The 22,341-nt window shown below is 31.7% G+C and overlaps 1 protein-coding gene across 2 annotated transcripts in view; it reads right to left on the bottom strand.

Annotated features, from left to right (window-relative positions):
- The window catches only part of Cog8 (conserved oligomeric Golgi complex subunit 8), a 43,808-nt gene that overhangs the window by 5,178 nt on the left and 16,289 nt on the right, over positions 1 to 22,341 (bottom strand). The window contains exons 6-9 of one of the 2 annotated variants that reach the window (XM_075369083.1): positions 19,618 to 19,781; positions 19,181 to 19,477; positions 6,708 to 6,887; positions 893 to 1,057 (exon numbers count right to left, since the gene is read on the bottom strand). In XM_075369083.1, coding sequence (XP_075225198.1) covers positions 893 to 1,057; positions 6,708 to 6,887; positions 19,181 to 19,477; positions 19,618 to 19,781 — 806 coding nt within the window. The remainder of the gene's footprint in view (positions 1 to 892; positions 1,058 to 6,707; positions 6,888 to 19,180; positions 19,478 to 19,617; positions 19,782 to 22,341) is intronic. The other variant, XM_075369084.1, reaches the window with a different exon arrangement.

Below are 22,341 nucleotides of genomic sequence, written 5' to 3'. Positions count from 1 at the left end.
AGGATATTCATTTCATCACAAATAATCTACTGAAGAATGCATTCAAGTCTTGAGTTAATGAAAGACCACCATCATTTCTTCATTGATGGAATGAGAAAATTAATTCACCATTGGGAGATATGTGTAGCATATGACTTTGTGGAATACGAAAATTATGACTTGGTTGATAAATTAATGTAAGTTTTAATAGCAAATAAAATGTACTTTCATGACATTATTTGTTTCATTTAATTATCTCTTTTCATTTGAAAATTATGAGTGACTTTGCATTAGTACATTAAAAGTACTTTATTTGAAAGAAGTATCTGTGTTTTCAATGCAAGCTAGACAGCTTACATCATTATCTTAAATGATAAATATCTTAAATGATATTGATATTATATTATATTGATATTGATATCTTAAATGATCAATTTATTTGATTATTGAGCAGCATAGAAATTATGAAAAATTTATTTTGGTTACTGCAATGACACCAAAAATATCATAAGTAAGAATTACACTACATGACATCTCAGTCAATTCAATGGCAACAGTAAATCAGAAAGACAACCATTTACACTGTGATATACTGAGTTTAAATCAGTTATAAGAGCTTGTTGCCTTAGGGAATGCTTTACATACATCTCAGATAGAGAAGACCAGGAGATAAAGTGAACAAATTAATGTACCACTATTTTTCATGAAACAATGCAATAACTTCAACTCAGTAGAATAATATATTTTAGATATTAATAAAAGAAATATTTTTTTTAACAACAGTAATTATGGGGTTGGTGTCATGAATTATATGGATGGGATTATACAAGTAATCTCTGGGTTATGTAGATACAATACAAACTAAGGATTAAAAAAACATTTACTAAATGCAAATTCAGAATATCATGATTACCTGTTCCTGTAGATTAAATGTTGTTACACCTAAATATTTGGCTATATCTGCAGGTTTATAAATAATATGTAAACAATTTTGAATGTAAGGAAGTAAATCTTCAGCAAAACAAACACAAAATCTTGTAAAAGCCTCTTTTTCCGATGCACTGAGTGCCTGTTGTTCCTATAAAAAAAGATTTAATTAAAAAAACTTTTTTTACAACATTCTTATTGCTTTCCAATTCTCAAAGTTTTGAAGTCTGACGAGTTAAAAAACACAAGATTTTAAAATTCCATAATATGCATATATACAGAATAAATGATATTGGCTTCTAATTGGTATAATATTTCAGCACAATCATGAAGATTTGTGAGGTAGTTCATGTAGTGTGGGAAATTAATATTATTATTTTTTAAAAAAAAGTCAGGTAAGGGGAGAGATATGGTGGGCTGTTGTATTTTGAAGAAATTGGGTTTTATCAAAATATAACACTTGAATATATTTTAAGCAACTGGAAAAAAAACAAATATTACTGAAAAACCCACTGAAATTAAAAAAAAAACTGAATATATTTAAAAAAATAAATATAAAAGTTCTAAACCTAAAAAATGTATAAAATAAAATTGGTATTTTTCAGCCTGTTGGATTGAAAACTTATGAACAGGAATATACACTCAGGCCTATAAACTCTTGTAACACTTATGATTTGAAATATGAAATATACAACATAATGATTTGAAATGTTTTTTGTAGTATTACTCCATGAGATACGAGGGTGAATCAATTATAAATGGTAATTTTTTAAAAAGTATTAAATATCTATATGAACACTATATCAAATAGTTGTCCATTTATTCCATAAACTAATTTTCCGTCCACTAGAAATAAATGTTATATTTGATCAGATGGAGAGTTATAAAATTGGTTGCATTTTCAACATTTTGGATTTCACAATAAATCTCAGTAGGCTTAACATTTTTCATTCTCTATTCCAAAGTTTTCACAATGTATTCTAAAACAGCTCTAAGCATAAGTAGTAGATTAAGCATCTAATAAAAATCTATAAACACTTTTTTTCATTTATTATAAACATAACCAAACTGTATCACAAAAAAAATATAGGTTTTTGCTTTACTGACAGATGATATGTGTGACAACAATCTAAAGCAGTTCATAATTTATTTTTTTATAAGTTTACTTTATTATAATAACAAACCAAGTTCTCAATTAGGTAAAAATAGTGTGTGCCACGAAGTTTTCTAAATTAAAATATAGGCTTGATAATTTCATTGTATTTTTTCTATTATTTATCAAAAGTTTATTAGTACAATTTAGGTTTTAGTAAAAAAGAGTTTAGTTTTTTTATTATTATCTGAGATGTGTTACATACTGTACATATTTTAATGATGAAGATAAGATGGAAGAAATGGTAGGTGAAAATATGCTAGAATCTAGCGAAGAATTGAATGGGGGTAGAAGCCAACTAGATAACCACTACATAATGTTAAAAAAATTTTGTGTAAAAAAAAACTGGATTAGTACGTAAATCGTATGTTTCCGTAATATGAGAAATTTTATTGAAAAATAATAACTATTGAAAATAATGAAGAAATACAAAAGCACATTAATGTTTAAAATACTCCAATTTTTATTTATTCAATAATAAAAAAAATGTTTAAAAATGCAAAACAAAATACACAATATTTACAACCAATTGATTTCTATGATATGCTATTACTTTCTGGATATTCCCTCAACTTATTACATCTCGGTATTATCAAGCTAGTACGTATTGCAAATTAAAACTTAATAAAATAGTGGCTAGGTGATAGTATTAAAAAGCAATAATGTTGCAATACAACTGGATTTACTTGGATTTAATCCAATAAATTTTTACGTTCACTAGCCATGTATGTTGCTCCAATAGATGAGAAATCTTAAGTAAAATACATCACAGAAGGTGACAATTATAAATAATTTTAAATAATAGTGATATTAAACTTATAATCCCCAGGTATTTCCAGAGGGAACTGTGCATCACAGCCTGAGTTTTTTTATAATTATTTCTCTTAATAATATTCTATTTTTTTAAACCACTTATTTGCACTAACAGTAACTGATTTCTACTTTTTTAACTTAGTTAGGGCCTGCATATTATTAAATAATTGCAAAAGGTCAAAAATAACCCAAGGGGGTGGAATCCCTAATTACGAGGGATATCGCTAATATAAATGCTGGAAAATTTGCCTCCTTAAGGTTGGCAAACCTGTGTCGTTTGTGGCCACACTAGTAATGTACACACTCCAGTGTTATCTGTAAGTTGTCACGTTCTAGTATCTTTGATTACATGTGAGTTATTATGTTATAAAATGAATAGGAATCGATGTTGCCACCTACTGTGAAATACGTGGTCATACGTTTTTTAAACCATCAAAACATTAAGCTGGCTGAAATTCAAAGGCAGTTGGTTGCTGTGTACGGTGATAATGTAATGAATGAAAGAAACGTCCGAAAATGATGTGAATGGTTTAGAAATAACAAGATTAATATGCACAAATGAAGAACATTTGGGGAGGCCCTCGATAATCACCAAGGACTTGAAACGCGTTCGTGATGAAATCAGAAAAGATCGTCGCTCAACGATTTCTGACATGGCACTTCTTTTTCCTGTTGTTTCAACAGCTGTTATTGGTCGCATTGTTCATGACCATTTAGGTTTCATGAAGGTTAGTGCACGTTGGGTGCTGCACGTCTTAACAGAAAATCACAAAAAAATACAAATGGGATCTGCTTTGATAGACTACACAGAAAAAGGTGATTAGTTCCTTAATTCAATCATTACCAGCGATGAAACATGGATTTCAACAATACACGCCAGAGACAAAACGGCAATCAAGGTTCACTTAACTGCCGTTTTTGGAGGAGAGATTGAGGATGATGCCATTCAGGCATCATCCTCAATCTCCAACCAGATCGACAAAAGGTCAAGCCACAGCCATTTGGATGAAAAAGAGCCACAGTCTTTTGGAATCTGTTTGGCATAGTGCTGATTGATTTCTTGTCGCATGGAATGATTTATAAATGTAGAAGCCTACTGTGAAACTCTACATAAGTTACAGCCCCCATTCAAAATTGGTGATGTGGGTGGCTGACCGACGGCATCGTCCAGCTGCAAAATAATTGCTTTTCCGATAGCTAGTTTAAGAGAAATAAAAAATATTTATGAAGTTCTCAGAATAATTTTTTTTACAATGAAACGGTCTTTACTTTAGAGATAATCTCTCATATAAACAAATGTTGCACTGATAAATAAAATATTTTTTACAGATATGCTTACGGGTACTTTTTTCTTTCTTTATGTTATGAACATAAAATAAAACAAGATTATAATATAGTTCTACTAAACATACTTACTAACTCGAAAATATAACAAAGTAACACCCCCACCCATGGGAGGGGGCAAAATACCAAATTGTAATAACAAAACAGCATGCATATAAAATTAAAGAATAATTTCCAATAAAAATAAAATGAATTTACCTTATTCTAAATACACAATATTCCATTTATACACTAAACTGTTCACTATTTACAAATTTGTTTATGACTAGTTTCTAAGAATCCAGGAAAATGCGATAATCCCGAAAACACTAATGAACACATTGGCCAACATCACTCTCTTTACAAATGAATCTAGTGTCCTTCCGTTTCTGAATACTTTTTTTAGTATATTTGTACACATGACATTGGCGCTGACTCTTGGATCCTTCACCTGACATTTGAGGGACAGGTTCAGGAAGACACTGTTGCGTAAGGCAAAGAGGGATTCTCTTGTGAAGGCCTCCTGTTGGACTACTTTTAGATACAGCAAATTTTTCAAATAATTGCTAGAGTACTGCCAGCCTGAAATCCAACATTTGAGGATTGTTGCCTTTCTTTACCTGGTTGAGATGATACGAGTTCAGAATTACAATATCAAGGAGATGCATAAATAATTTCATGAACCATTTGTTTTTTTTTGTTTAACCTTTGGGATCTCCATTAGGCACTGCTTCAGTGGATGAGATGAATGATTTGTAGTGTGCATGAAAATGCCATTCCTGACTGGGAAACAAACCCGGACCATTTTGTACACTTTCTAGCACACTGTAATGAATTAATCTGCATATCTGATTTGTCAACTGAACCAATTTTTTTTTACTGTACTCTATAGTTGCTGGATTTTTTTTTTAGTAAACTTGTAAGTATTTCATCTGAATCTTTTATTTTGTTTTCATGGATAGAAGAAAGCATATGAACAGGTTTTTTATCAACAAATTTTACTCTTAGTAAAGTGTCCATGTTTTTTGTCTCATGTTCACCTTTTGACATTTCTTTTGGAAAGTTTTTGGGGAATCCTCTTCTATAAGATCTAACTGTACCACAAGACCCAATTTTATTGTCATGTAAAAACTGAAAAAGTTTAGGGCTTGTGTACCAGTTTCACAAAATATGGTCCTTATTAAAATATGGCACTAACAAACTTGAGATTACACAGAAATACCAAATTCTGCGACATTTACAATTTCTGTTTTTGCCTCAGTGTATATGATAAAATCTAGCACGTACCCAATTTCCACATTGGAAAGCAAAAATATTTTAACCCCAAATTAGTGTCTTTTTGAGGGGATATACTGTTTGAAAATTAATCATCCCTTCTACAACATCAAGGAATCATCAGTACATAAATCCCTGAAAGGAGAGAACAAAAATTTTAACTTTTGTTGCAAGTGGTCTACAACAATCTTATTTTATACAGTCTCTCATTTGGAGCATTACGTGAATCACTGAAATGCAGAGTTCTCAAAAGCATGAAAAACTGGTCTCTGCTCAAAACTTTACCAAAAAAAGGGGTTTTTGTAGCATTTTATTTGTAGACGAATAGTCTTTCAGTTTTTTTTTTTTTTTACGTGCAGCATCAAAGAGTAAAGGCCTAAAGAAATAAACATTTCATTTACTGTCATATTTTTCCTTTTTTTTTTTTTTTTACTTTCTCCAACGTAATAACATTACTGCCCACAAGATAATATTTATTAGTCTCATCGATTATAAAGTCCATCAGCATCTTACCAAAAATTAGAAAAAAATAGTCTAGTTCACAGGAGTATCTTCTGAAATTTGAAAGTTAAGATTTATATCAGAATCACAGCCACTAAATATGTGTAATCTGGACTAAAGTTTTTATCATTTCACCAGATGGATTCATCATTATTTTTTTATTTTTTGCAACATTTTATAGGCCGAATTACAGTTTTACTAGGTCCAGGTTGTGGTGAAACATTGGGTCATACCTGTTCAGTTTCTTCACTTTCATCAATATCGGAACTGTCATTATCAGTTCCCCTTAATCTTCAATGTCTGATTCAGGATTAGTGAGATACAGAATTATTTCATCATCATGAATAATAGATTTAACCATTAAAACCCAAAGCACTAACTACACGTGGAATAACATAAACATAACCTACTACTTCTCTTGGATAGCAAGTTATACGATTAAAAAAAGTAACAAAAAACACAGCCTTCTAAATTTGTTATCATTTATAAATACAAAACGTACCTTAAATTGATAACAGAGTGTGTTACTAGTATTAACAAAATGAATGTTCATGTATAAGCATAGGAAAGAACGCAACATACCAGTATGTGCATCATGCAGACGCATATGGGTGCCAACGTACCGGTATATTCGTAGGGATCAAACGGTTAAAAGGATTAAAACAAAGAATTTTTGCATAATATAACATTCATAATTTAATAATACAAAACAGAAGTTAAGAAAAAATAATTATACCTGTCGATAGAAACTTAAAATTGATTCACTAACAGATGATAATGACTCGTGCAACGAGAAAGTAACATCATGAGTTGCAGAAAGAGGTGCACAAAGTCGTAACTCATTCATTATTATTAATAAATTATTACAGTACTCAGCAAGTGGATAAAATTCTAATAATGTTTCTGGAGGTTGCTCCTGAAAAAATGAATTTATATGTTATTGAAAATAAATAAGTAAACAAGAAACTGAAATTACAGAATATATCCAATAAGTAATACAATATTTTATCAGACATTTTTATCAATAAAAGTGTAATTAAAAAATTTTGTGACTAATTCAGCAAAAAATGAAGTAACAGACTTAGATTTGGTTACCATTCCTACCAAAGTAACAATATTTCATTCACAACATTATAGTTCTTCTATATTATAGGACTTCTGAAGAAGTCCTTTCTTTACGTTTATCAAGCACTTTCTGTAAGTCAAACTGCATCACCTTCTGATGTCAACACAGCAACCTACAGCTTAAACATACTTTTGAAGAGGGAGAAGAAATCAAAGGCGCCATACTTGACAAGTACAAGGGGGAATATGGAATGACAATCATGTTGAAAAATCCTCTGAATGTAATAGTAGAACTTTGCATCAACTGTCTTACCCTTAGGGAAAAATTAATGATGTACAACCCTTCAAATATTGCAGAAAATAATGGAGCATATGCTTCATTTTCCAGTGATGTTCTGTCTCTTTTACAGTATCAGTGACACTCAAAACACCTTAACTAACATTTCTGCTTCATTGCAATAGGTCTGTTGAATCATTTTAAAGGTTTTTGGTCTCCTGAATTTGATGCAGATATTGATGTTAAGCATATTATTGTGAACAAAATGGCACTTGTTTTGAAAACATTGTTTGACAAATAACCAACTTATTACAGAAAATATATAACGTAATTTTCTACCAGACCTCACTTCATGATTTATTAAATCAGGTACTTGATTTATTATTTTATTAATTGATTTGCTATTAATTATTTTGATTTCTTATTAATACTTTTAATACTATTTCTTTAATTAGTTTTTCATTATGTAATAATTTTATAAGATAAAAGTAAAAAAAAAATAATTACCTGAAATAATTGAACAATTTTATTTTCAAAACAGCAAAAATTAAGACCATTTTAAGATAATTAACTTTTATTTTTAAAATAATACACTGCCCAACAAAAAATTTTTTTCTGAATGTTTTCTTGCTTTCATGGCTCAAATTTTATTAATTTTGGATTGAGGAAAATAAATATGACAAAGAAAACTTTTTATTAGCTCTAGTTTCTGATATACAAAAGGTGGAACTATTTTATTTTGAACAGATTAAGAGAGAACGATACATTTTAATTACATATACCAACATAGAAAAATCATTTGACATTTTTTAATGACAGTTATATTCTAAGAGTTCTTAATTGATGGAAGAATACCTGGCAGTTGGTTGGGTCTGAAGAGAATCATGTGGTAGCTTCATGAGACCATTGTCTTTTGGCTTTCCTCTTGTAAGTGAATTCTGGAGCATCCCTATACACAGACCAGCAGTAACCTGCAAGCATTGTTTAATTCCAATGGCCCTAATATCTTTGTTCCATTACAGAGATATTCTGATGGAATCTTTCTCCATGTTCATCACTGACAACTCCACAACTAGGAGGGAAAAAGCCTAGATGTGAGTGGAGAAAATGGATTTAAGGGAAATGTTGCATCTGAGTTGATGGTATTTTTGCAGAAGTACTATCACCAACCGACTGTAATTTTCATCTCTTTTGTTGCCTAAAAATCCATGAATGCTCCCTTTAAGGCTTTCTTTTTTTTCCCCTTCAAAATTTGGTCAAAGACAGAATCCTTTACAATTTGTCAAATTTGTGGCCCAACAGAAATACCTTCCTTAACTTTTGCATCACTTAATGCAGGAAATTTGTCTCTTATGTAGTTAAAGGCCTGTCCTTCTCAGTTCATACTTTTGACAAAATTTTTCACCAAACGCAGCTTTATATGAAAGGATGTGGAAGCGGAACATCTTTTGGGTCCATGAGAGGCTCGGCAACAACATTTTTCTCACTGGAGTTAAAATTTCTTGCAGACCAGTCTGCTTGAATATAATGTGATTTCCTATCCCTACTGTCCCACATATATAAATATTTAGCGTACCCCAGTTGCATTCCTAAGAGTACAGCGATGACTTTTACATCATCACAGATTTTCCGCTTATGTTCGGCATATTTGATTTGAGTCTAGGAGGATTGCCATGTTTGTATAAATCTCCTTCATGTGAACTGCATAACCAACAGGAACAGAAGGAAGACAGTTGCCATTGTGAAGTAATACAGTTTTCAAATTAAGCTTTGGAGGAGTCTATGAATAGCCTTCAATCAGTTGGATCATGAATTCAATTCAAATTCAAACAATTCATCAAGCCATTAACGTCGCAGCAAACAACAGGTTTGGTTTTCTTCTCAAATAAAGAAAGCAGATCCCTGTGATGATATCTGTACTGTGAGACCCTGACATCACATTGTAGAAACTTCCACTGCTGTAGTCTTGACCCTAAAAGTTCTACCTTCTTCGACAAATCAAGGTCTCAAATCAGATTACTCAATTCCGCTTGACTCAGTCTGTACGGTTTATCACCTTTTTTGTCAAAATCAGACTCATGAGATGTGGAAGGCTTGTTGGGTTCTTCTTCTTCTTCAACATTGTATTCATTTGTTACTTCAAGCTCATAATTTTTGAGGTGGAGTAGGAATTGGTTAACTATCTGAATGTGGAACAGGTCGAATAGCAGATGGAAGATCAGGATATTTAACTGTTCCTCTTTTCTTCATTGACAATCCTGCCTTTATAGGTGGAGTCAAGCAGTAGTAGCAGTTCATCTGTATGGTTTGTAAGCTCCTGCCAAATCATAGGCACAGCAAAAGCCAAAGATGGTTATTTATTTTTCAGCTATTCTCATAAGTTGGAACTTATATGTGGAGCTCATGACTTATCCTGGTCCCCTACTTTCACATCAAAATAATGCTGACAGACAGTCTTCACAAGAAGTATCACAGATTGCGTTTCTGTGATGAAAATGTTATTTCACCACAAATGTAATAAAAATTATTCACTGAATTTAGACATTTTTGTGGCATTTTGATTTAACAGATTTTTCACTTCAAAAGCACTCAAAAACCAGAAATTTTGCACTAATTACAACACAAACAATATGAAACTTACAGTAACAGCAACAGTAATAATGTTTATAACCTACAAACAGCTGGAGAATGTTAAGTTTTGTCATTTAACTCCAAAAACAAAATTACTACCAAACTAAAAATGTACATCGGGTAAAAAATGACATGTCATTATATCTCCAGTGCAAGAGCTAACCAGTCATTTTTATGGTGATTTTTGAATTCAGTAAATGGAAACATAAGAATAAGGTATTTTTGAGCCTGAAAGATTTTCATTGTTGGGCAGCGATAATCATTACAATTGTTTTAAAAATTAATATAAAGAGATACTGAATGTGATCACCATTATAAATTGCGCACGTCTCTACTCTTTTATTTAAAGAGTCTTACCAGCCCAAAAATTCCTGGTGTATTTATTATTTGATTAAATCTAATTCTGGAATCTCAGACTTAAGTCTTCAATACTGAGGACTGAAGTAGAATAACCAATATTTTTTAAATGACCCCAAAGCTAGATGTCAAGAGGGTTTAAGTCAGGTGATCTGACAGCCCATGATACTAGTGTATCCGTTTTTCCACTTTACCTAACCACTTTTAGGAAAAGTTTCATGTACATAATCTATTACCAACCGACTGAAATGTGCAGGAGCACCATCATGGTGAAACAACATATTTACTCTTACTTCTAAAGGCAGAGTCTTCCAACAAATCTGGAAGATTTTCTATCAAATGATATAAGTAATTTTCTGCAATTTAGATGTCTGATAGAACCACAAGACCCAATAGACAGTGTTTAACAATACCTGTTGAAATGTTTAGGGAGAATCATTGTTGATGGTAGAAATTTATTGTAAATAACTTATAGTAAATTATTGTTTTGGTTGAAAATATGAGGATTCTTTTCACTGCAAATATGCTGGTTATAAAGGTTTACATGATTCCTACTGAAACAAACTTCATCTGTGAATAGAATGCTGACAGAGAGGGGCTATTTAATATTTCTTTGAAACCAGTTACACACAGTTAGAGGAGGAGATAAAATTTGACAAAAAATTATATTGTGCATTTTTTGTCATAAGTTGGTCATTTGTAAACTGATTTTCAAAACAAGTGTCATTTTGTTTACAATAAAATGCTTAATATTTTTGCAATAAAATGTAATATGATAAAAATAAGTATTACTGAGATATTAAGGATTGAAAAATTCACCATGGTCACCATTTTGAGATTTGTGAACGTGTTTACAATTTAATTTTTTATTTATTAGTCAAATTTGGTATAAATGTGTGTACAAAATGGTACTGTAATTTCTTCATCCGATCTTGATGCATAAATGTTTCATCAATAAACACAAAATGATGCACAGAAGGAAAATTAAGGGGAAATCAACATTCTGAAAATAGACCATGGAATCTGAAAATGTATAGCCAGCCTACTATTTTATGTAATGTATATTATTTCAGTAAGATTATCTTTACTAGACACTGCAAAAATATAATTTAACACATACTAGTAACTATGAAGAAAATTCATTAAATAAATAAACATTTTATTTCCCTTCCATACACATGTCTTGTAACAATTATTGTTTTGCCATACATAATAAGGAAGGATTTCCCTCTGTGATTAACATCAAAAAGGTAAGCCTTCCACTTGAAAGAATACTGACAATATCTAAGTTAACATATCATTTACTTCACAACTTAAGGTGAAACATTGAATAATAAAAACCACTGTGATCTACTGCATTCAATGAAGGCAAAAATCAAGTAATAATAATAATTTATATTTCAAACTACGAAAATACACTTTTTACGACAAACAATACAATATGTAACAGAGTTACAAATTAGACATAGCTTATGAATTATAAAAATACTTCTGTTGACCTACAACAGTTTGTACCCGTAGCTTCTATTTGAACTTAGAAGTTCACAAGAGTAACTGTAGTTTTCTAATTTAAAACTCATGCAATAATTTATGATGAAATAATAATTTAGAAAATTAGGTACTTTTCCTTGAGGAAAAGAGTCCTGTTTTAGTACCATCAATTTATGATTAAAACATTAAAGAATATTACAAATATATAAATGAGGACAGAAGTGGCTGAGTAGAAATTTAACAATTACTCTAAGTTACAGAAATATTGAAGAGAGGGAAAATCATTAAGTAATTAGAAGTCAAAGGGTGATTCACAAAAGCTATAAGCTTTATGTTTCCCTAAGATAACCTATCAATTTTAGTCACAACTGAATCAAAAAAGAACTCAATGTTTTCATACTGAATGAGCCAACGCTCAAGGGAAATTCTGAATGAATTTAAACCCAGACTATCTTTCACGCAATTTGGCAAAAAATTATAAACTTTTGGTGCCATGTAAGTGAAAAATCTAAGGAAACGCTCCTTCCAGGATCTAGGAAGTACAAAATTACCCTTCCTTCGCATATCTTGATCAATTAGTCGCTTTATCTCCATTCCTAAGAAAGAAAAATTTAAGTACCTTAAACAAGGATAAGTGCCTCAACGGAAGCAAGTTCAAGATACAAAAAACCAGGAATGAATGTGTCCTAGCAGGCATTCTACAAATTATAGGTATAAGTTGTTTCTGGCTTATCGTTATAGGTCGAACTTTATTAAAATACGCACCAACCCAATTTCATATCTTAAACAAGATTCAACCAGCCAAATAAAGCATTTTTAGAACACCAATCGGGCAGAAATCCCAAAGATAATAAAACTTTCTAATGTAATATAAAATTTAATTCGTCAGACTAAGAATATGTTTTTCCCATGAAAGATTGTAGTCAATAGTTACCCCTAGATATTTCATACTATCAACTCGATCAATACTAACGCAACTACACTCAGCTATTCTAGAGCAAGTGAGATTATGATATCTAACATGCAAGTTGCCAATTTACTCACCCTTTACCCATGTATTTGGATTTAGATATATTTAACATACTTCCGTTTTTGATTAACCACAATCTAATTTTGAATAAGTCCTCTTCAACAAATTTCAAAACTCAGTCAAACCTTTTTTCTCTATAAAAAAAAGGGCAATATCATCTGTATATGAAGTCAAATAACCTTGAAATTTCCCAGAACAGAAGTCGATAATATAAATTGTGAACAGAAATGGGCGCAAAACTGACCTGAGGAACACCAAATTCTAATACTGCTTCATTATTGAGTGTATGTTTAATTTTAACCTTTTGAGTTCTTCCCTTTAAGTAGGATTCAAACCAGTTAAAAGCTAAAATATCTGCTTGCTCCATCTTATTTAATAATAAGTTATGATAAATGACATCAAAGGGCCTTCTGGGTATCCAAAATGGGGGTGCCAACTTAGAATCTTCATTGATGCCGTTTATCAACTGTGAGAAATTTAAATAAGGCAATTTTTCTGAAAGCCAAATCAATTAACACTAAAAAATTATTTTTATTAAGAAAGTAACCAGTCTAGACTTTACTAGTTTCCAGAATAATGTGTAGGCTCTAGGAAAATAGTGGCTCCTATATTTACCTCATTTATATATTTGGCTCCTATATTTACCTTTAATATATTTATATTTATTGTTATATAAATATTGATTATGAACTGTAACATTCTCAAGAGGTGTATTTAGTTTCTTTACGATTAAAATACAGCTAAAATAAGTTTCTTTACGATTAAAATACAGCTATTAAAAATAACCGAAGCCTTTTCAACCTCATTAATCACATGGCTATTTATCTCGGCTTTAATTCCTTTTGTCTATTTCATATTTTTTATCCTTTTTACCGATTAACTGATCAATTTGTTTCCACTGTTCTCTAGTATTACCAGTGTTATTAATAAAAAAAGTTCTAAAATATAATTCTATAGCCTTCCTTATGTCACAGATACGTCTATTCCTGCACCTACTATAATATCTTTTTCAATCTAAGTTGTATGGTTGATTTTTAAAGTCCAAAACATATGGTCAACTCTCAAAACGTGATTTTAAAGAAAACTTAAAGAATAATAACTTAAGGAACCAGTTGATAGAACAGTTATGTCGGTTGTTTTCTCTTAACAAAACAATCTACCAATACTGGAGCAAATATTGCTTACCTACAACCAACAAAACAAATTTTGTTTTCAAAATCTTGGTGTTGGGCTGGTGGACCACCTACCCTTCAGTCCAGAACTACGATGACAAACGGGTGGCTGTAGATAACATCAATACGCTGGCTTGGGGTCATTACAATATGCCGTTAGAATTGAAGCGTTTATATGGAAAAAATAAAAACTAGTCTACGTCCATTTTATTATCACAATCGACTTTGTTAATTAGTTTAGCTTTTTAATATACGTTAATTTAGTTTCCTTACAAATACTGCAATTTGATTTTATTTTATTTTTTTCAACAACGACGCATTTACGCGATAGAATTCTAAATCTACATTTCATACAAAACGAATACATTACATCTCCTCTAAAATATGTACAACTTAATATGGAATGTCAATACCACATGTAAATTCTATGTCATAACTGTGTCCATTACTCATTTTCTTTAATCCATTATATACTATATAAAGTTCTTTATTTTTATTGATTTCGTCCAAATCCGATTCTGTAATATTATTAAATCATTGTGGTAAAAATATTTTCCCGAATCCTTCAATTGACGCAATAATCGATTTACCGTTTCTAGTATTCATAAACTCCATCTTTTCAATTTTATGTTCCTTATTACAGGTCAATTCACCGATATTTTTAATAGTATTGCTATAATTTAAGCTATTCAATTTATCGAAGATATTAAACATTTTTATGATTCTATATATAAAAGTAATGAAACTTAAAATCAGTATTTTATTGGTGTTAAAAAATATTTGTTTAAATGTGAAATGAGTTTGTTACGAACAGATAAAAGACAACTATTTGGTGTTTATCGATACAAATGCCAGTTTTTTGCCTTTAATACATTTTTATTTATGTTTTTTTCTTCTCTTAAGTACGAGCATGTCCATTAAAGCTATTTTAGCGAAAGAACTCCACAAGCCTGCCAGACGCAATTATCCAACCAGAAAAACGGAATTAATATCTGCTTCGACTTAGTCCAAGCAGACATAGTCAAAATGATATCTTATTCACGACAAAACAACGGCTACAAGTACTTTTTGACGGTTATCGATTGTTTTAGTAAGTTTGCATACGCTATACCGTTAAAGAATAAGACGGGTATAGAAATAGCAGTCGCTTTGCATCCGATATTCGCAAATCACAAGATGAAACATTTTCAAACAGATCAGGGGAAAGAATTTTATAATCCGCAAGTTAAAGCCCTTTTGAAACAGTACAACATAAATCACTATTCTACATATTCAGATACAAAATCCGCCATAGTTGAACGTTTTAATAGGACGCTAAAGACGAAAATGTTTACCAAATTTACAGAACACGGGAACTATTAATGGATTAATATGTTACAAAATCTCGTCGTAAAATACAATAATACGGTGCATTCGGCGACAAAACCTAAACCGAAAGATGTAAATAAAAAATGAACAGCAAGTTCTCGCAAATTTAAATAAAAAATATGACAGGAAACCGAATATTGTAAAGATTAAATTTCAAGTCGACGATCCGGTTCGTATAAGCAAAAAAAAGATATTCGACAAGGGTTATTTGCCCTATGGACTAATGAAATATTCAAAATACACACTGTTCACTCGGAATCTCAACCCGTAACTTATGATTTGATCGATTCCAGAAATGAAATTCTAAAAGGTCGTTTTTATCAACACGAATTGCAAAAAACAAAACACAAAGACATATATCAAAATGAGAAAATTCTCAAACGAAAAGGCAACAAAGCCTATGTAAAATGGTTAGGTTTTGATAAATCTTACAATTCATGGATAGATTTGAATGATAATGTAGTGTGAATATATTGTTACGTGGAAAAAAAATGTTATAATGTTGGAATTTATTGTTTTGATAATTTTGATTTTACTGATGTTTTGGATATGATTTTCAATATTTCATGACAAATGAAATGATGTTGTATATATAGAGATGCCTCCATTTCGCATAAAACAGCACTGTTTTATCCGTATGATTTTGACATAAGATAACAAATTTCACAATAATTTTATCATAAGTCACCGAAATTGATGTGAGTTTAACAAACTAATAGTTTGTTAAAAATTCATAAATATTTTTACAAGAGATAGATATGAAGGTAGTGCAACAGAAAACAAAATGTCCCATCATGAACGTAATGAAAGGATACGGATTGAAAAAACGAAGTAAGCACGGTTCCCTCTTGCCAAACACTATCAGATGTATTGTATGCGGCCCATCGAATTGCGGTAAAACAAGTGTGGTTTTCAATCTTTTAGTTCAAGAAAACGGAGTATGCTTTCAGAACTTGTACATTTTCTCTAAATCTCTCCATCAACCGCTATATAGAATGTTATCAAACCTGATAATGTTGAATCCAGAATTGGGTTACTATGAATATAGTGAAAACGATCGAGTTCCACAACCGGAAGCGATTCAACCACATTCAATAATGGTATTCGACAATGTAATCAAACAAAAGCAAAACAATACCGGTGATTATTTTTCGAGAGGTCGTCACAATAAAATTGATTGCTTCTATCTGGCGCAAACGTATTCGAAAATACCAAAACAACTCGTGCGGGACAATTGCAATTTTCTAATTCTATTCAGACAAGATGGTTTAAATTTACAACACATTTACGATGAACACGTAAATGTCGACATGTCCTTTGACGATTTGATATCTTTATGCGAACATGTTTGGAACGCAAATCGGTATGGTTTTCTAGTTATCGATAAAGAAAGCGATAAAAATAAGGTTCGCTATCGGAACGGTATGAATAAATTTAACATCATCGATTGAACGCAGTGATGCTATATTGAACGCACCGTCGAACGCAGTGTTGCTATATTGAACGCAACATCGAACGCAGCGATGCTATATTGAACGCACCGTCCAACGCAGCGATGCTATATTGAACGCGAATAGATTATTTGTTTATTTTTTTAATTTTTTTATATATAGAACAATGTATAAGAAGGAAAAACAAATGGTGGAAATTGATAGATTGAATAAAGATTTTAAATGTAAACATGCAGCTTTCGTGTTGGGTTTAGCCGAAGAGAAAGCTTTATTCGCTAAACGTTTCAAACCGATCCAAGAAATTAGAGAAAAAATAGATAAACCAAAACAGTCTCCTTCACCTCCGACCGATAGAGAAATTGATATAGATAGAGTAGGACGCGAATTGGGCGATAGACTGATGAGTAATTTAGAGAGACATCTAGAGAGGTGTGAAGAGAGTATATTGGAACAAGATTTAGAACTTTCAGATGATGAAGAAGATGTAGCTTCTTCTACCATGTTATCTCAACAAACAACTCTACCATGTGAACGAACTCAAACTGCGTATGAAGGTGGCGAAGAGCCTGTTAAATATATAGATATTTTGCCAGACACTCCATCTACACAAACTTCTGAGACGCAAGAAACAATTACATGTGAAGATTATTCAGAAGCTATAAAACCGTACATACAAATGTTGAAGACCGTACATACAAAAGTATCTCTAGATCATGTATACGGTGTGAAATACGATAAAAATACAGATACGGCTACATTGGGCGGTATTAAAATTTAATTTGTCGGTGATAAAATACATTTGGGAAAGATGATATATTCGGCCACAGCGGGCGTTCTCGAGCTGTTGTTTAAAAACCAAATCTGACAAAAGTTCACACGGCAGATATGCAAACTTATGGTGAAATGTTTATGCATACCGGTGCTCACTTGACGGACGCCGGCGCAGTAAAAACGAATAAATCTTCCAAATACAACGAAGTCATCAGAAAGCTGTTCCCTTCACAAAGACCCGTCAGATCAATTTCACCATATCAAGCACCATCGACATCGTTCAGCGACACCGGGTTGTTGCACGCGCAACTCAATTATAATCCGGTCTATTTATATTGGCACGATTCAAACGATCTGGTAGCTAGATTTCATACTCTTGTAGGCGAAAATGACGCCGGGAACAAGGGCGTTTCTAACGAACTGATATCCATAATTAAAGAATTGAAACAAGTTGAATTTGAAGAATAGATTATTTGTTTTTAATTGTTTATTTTTGTAAATATAGAAATGTCACGATTAAGATTAGGTCGTAATGGACATCGAACAGCGGGAAAACGAGGGCCTCCTGAGGCAGGTTTTTCGTTGACTAGTGATGGAAATTATGATATAAATCACCATAGATTGTGCAACGTGTTCGATCCTATCGGTGATTCGGATGCGGTGAATTTGAAACATGCCAAACAAATGTCGTCGGGTTTCTCCATCACAACCGATGGAAATTACGATATAAAAAATCATAGGTTGTGTAATGTGTCCGATCCTATCGATGAAGCGGATGTGTTGTGTTGAATCTGCGTCGAACCAAAAGTATGTTTGATGAATACACAATCAATCTGTATGAAAAGTTTATAGGTTTGGAAAGATTAAATGCATTCGATGCGGTTATTAGAAAATACATAGAAGATGAAATGGAAAGGCTTGCTAACGATACTTTACAATTTATAAATGATGAAAACATCAAGCTTAAAACAAAAGTTGATAGATATATAGATGATGCGATAGAGACGGCCATTAAGGAAATTTCGGAAGCGATTAATAAAAACAATAATGATGGCATAAAAATAAATTTGGTTCGTCATGATGAATAAATGTATTTGAATGAAAAAATAATTTTTTTATATATAGAGATATGAAGCTGAAGAAGAAAAATATTTCCAAGAAAAAAGGAGGATGCGGTATAATCGGGTCAGTAATTAATAAGGCTGTAGATTTATTACCGTTTGAAGCTCATATTCCAGGACTCTCCACATGGAAAAGGGAAATTCCCACATGGAAAAGGGAAATTCCCACAGGGAAAAGGTAAATTCTCACAGGGAAAAGGGGAAATTCCAAGATGGCCGAACACCGCAATATTGAATTCGTGACGTCATTCCAAGATGGCGGACGCCGCCATCTTGGATTTTGAAACCTGTAATCCCATTTCCGTACTACTAATGTGAAAAAAGGTGCAAATACAAATGGTTTTTGAAATCTCACTTTACTTCTTTTTTATTTACATTTATGTATAGCAGTGAGCATGTTAATAAATGGCAAAGGAAAGCCAAACTTCATCAAGAAATTAACAAAATATAAAAATTTAGAATATATTTTACTCACCAACTTTAATGTGATTTTTTTTTCTTCTTTTAAATCAGAATAATGAGCGGATGACAATATTTTAGGCAAAGTAAACTTTTCCATATCAACATCAAATCTTTTTGTAGCTTTCCTTACAGCTGAAGTAAAATTGTTTATTACAGTTTTTACAAATATTGGCGCAATAAGTGCTCTAAAATCAGCTCCTACCCTACTGAATGATAAACCGAAATACATTGATTGTCCAAGTAAAGATGAAAGGCTAGATCCAACACCTTTATTCAAGTCTTGTTCCAGAACATTTATGAACTGATTTACCTAAACAAAAACAATAATTAGTATATCAATATGAAACAGAAAGTGAATGGCTGTTACTGTTTCTACTGACTGATATTGACCACAGTAGTTATATACTACTATTATTAGAGAATTATATATCAACATTATTCTACACTTACTTTATCAATAATCCAGCTGTGAAATATTGTTGAATCACTTAACGAGTGCTGTTTAGTTGAACTTAAAACTGATTCATCATCTGAAAATACAGCTCTGTACTGAGTTATAATATTAAATAAATGTATTCTTGATAATTCAATAGTTCTCATTAAGTGCTGATTGGCTGGAAAAAAAAAGAATTAGAAGTGTAATTATTATTAAATTAATAAAATTTTTGTATAAATCTAATTAAATCAGATAAGATACTGATTTAAATTTAACCAAAAATTACAAGTATTTACTTAATATAATAAACATAATTTAGTAGTTTTTTCTGAAGGCTTTTCTGGATAATGTAAGGATATGATAGTTTAGAAGGAAATAAAGTAAAAGTATGGAGGCATCAAATAAAAAAGGTCTTAGAACAGGACTGTGAACATGTTATGTAAAAATAACATGTATAGAATAGAGAAATGGTTTAAGGAAAAGTAGTGCATTTTAATCCTTGTTATTGTGTAGTGATGGATGGTACACTAAGGAAGGTGGTAGAAAACGCTGGAAAAAGAATGATGAGAGCAATGTTTACTTGTTTTTTGATGACTGATGTAGTGAAATACAGATTGGAAGTTCAAGGTCACCTAGAAAGAAGCTAAGTTAGAGATATTGGAGAACTGAAGGGGTTCACAGCATTTTATGTATCTTGGAAATGAGGCGGAGATGGGAGGAGGAAATAGTAAAAGGAACAGTGAATAGGAAAATTCAAGTATTGATTTATTTTTAAATTGAGGGGAGTCTGATCTGGAACTAGGATATACTCCCAAAGATTAAAAATTAAAGCAGAAAGTAAAGGATAAACCAAGAAACTACATACCAATACTTATGTGAGCTGAGCAGTGGTTATGAAAAGAAGAGTTATTGGTTGTTTTGAAACGAATAAGGATATGTCTAATTGGCACTTGATTTTTTACCCAACCGTTGAAAAGGAAACAGGATCTCAGTCCATAGGCAGCCCTCATACCAGATGCCAAGATCTTCATGTTGTGGCATCCTCAGCATGGAGAACCTAGTAAGGTCGGATCTTTATTTACAGAACCAATAATAAAGAAAGAGATCAAGGATAAGGAAAGGGATGATTTACCCATCAGGGTAGTTTATCATCATCTTGCTGAGAACCCAAAAGAGATATGGAAAATGGAGGCTTGCAAAGTGAAGTTTCTAAGGAGCAGATGGAAATTAAAAACCCACCGGGTTGGTCTAGTGGTGAACGCATCTTCCCAAATCAGCTGATTTGGAAGTCGAGAGTTACAGCGTTCAAGTCCTAGTAAAGCCAGTTATTTTTACGCGGACTTGAATACTAGATCGTGGATACCGGTGTTCTTTGGTGGTTGGGTTTCAATTAACCACACATCTCAGAAATGGTCGAACTGAGAATGTACAAGACTACACTTCATTTACACTCATACATATCATCCTCTGAAGTATTATCTGAATGGTAGTTACCGGAGGCTAAACAGGAAAAAAAAAAGGAGGGGATAGGAACGAAAAAGATTAGAGATATTGTGAAGGAAGAAACCAAACTAAAGACAAGAGAGAAATCAAGGATGAGATGCTAACAGCATGTAAAGAATAAACTAGAATGTCTAGGTATATGCAGGGGATGGAAGTCATAGAAAGGAGACGAAGGGGGAGATATTTGAAGGAAGAGGAATAAAGTGTGTTAAAAGAAGAGAGAAGAATGAATGAAGTCGTGGAACAGGAGTGGTACCAGAATAGAATGAGATAGTGAGGCTTATATTTCAAGTAGATTCTGCCAGCGACTAGAAACCGTACATGATAATAACGATTATAAGCCCTCATAATGATAAAAATTGAGAAAATAAAATTTTTTTGAAATTCTTCCAGGTCATGGTTATTTTTTATTTTAGATGTTTTTTTATATACATATGTATTTGATACTAATTTTTTGAAATATACACATTTCAAATAATTTCTAATGATTTGAAACGAGCAGGTATGCAAAGGTAACGTTCAAAATCATCTCTACCATGTAAAGTAAAAACCACATTTTCATCTGGGGAAATAATAGCAACATTCTTTTGGGATTCACAGGGATTCCAGTAAACACAATCTCAACTTTTACACAGATCGATGAACTACAGCAGTTCAGAAGTACACAAAAATCTTAAGATAAAAATTAATATTTTTAAAAGTAAATATTCATTTAACATATAAAATGAGCTCACAATTTGTCAAAACAGGAAAGTCACCTTGCTTTCTATTTGTTTTCTCCACAATAATGCATACTGTTACATTACTCTTCAACTGTGGAGGAAATAGTGTTTAAATGTAATGTACTACACCTTTAACTCATTTTGGCTCAAATTTAGTATGATCATATATTTGGTTCAATTAATGAATTTTTAGGAGGGAAGAAAATTGGATTCAGCGGGAAGGCTAATGATAATATGCAAGGATGGGTCTATATACAGCCAAAAGACTTCTCTTATGGGATTAAGAAGCTTCTGAGTACTGTAACAAGTGTTTTTGCATTGCCCAATTATTAAATTGGTGAATAAAGGGTACAAAATTTTATTGACACAATAAATAAATTATGGGTATTAAATTCCTGATCTAGAGATTTCCAAAACAGTATATGAATAAACAATGAAAGGAGTTTAAATAGAAACAAGAATTACATAATTATAATTTTTGTATATAATGATAAGACTACACTTTTCTCACTA

The sequence above is a fragment of the Lycorma delicatula genome, chromosome 6 (genome assembly GCF_047948215.1).
Source record: "Lycorma delicatula isolate Av1 chromosome 6, ASM4794821v1, whole genome shotgun sequence".
NCBI classification, from domain to species: Eukaryota; Metazoa; Arthropoda; class Insecta; order Hemiptera; family Fulgoridae; genus Lycorma; species Lycorma delicatula.
This window is presented reverse-complemented; position numbering and strand designations above follow the sequence as displayed.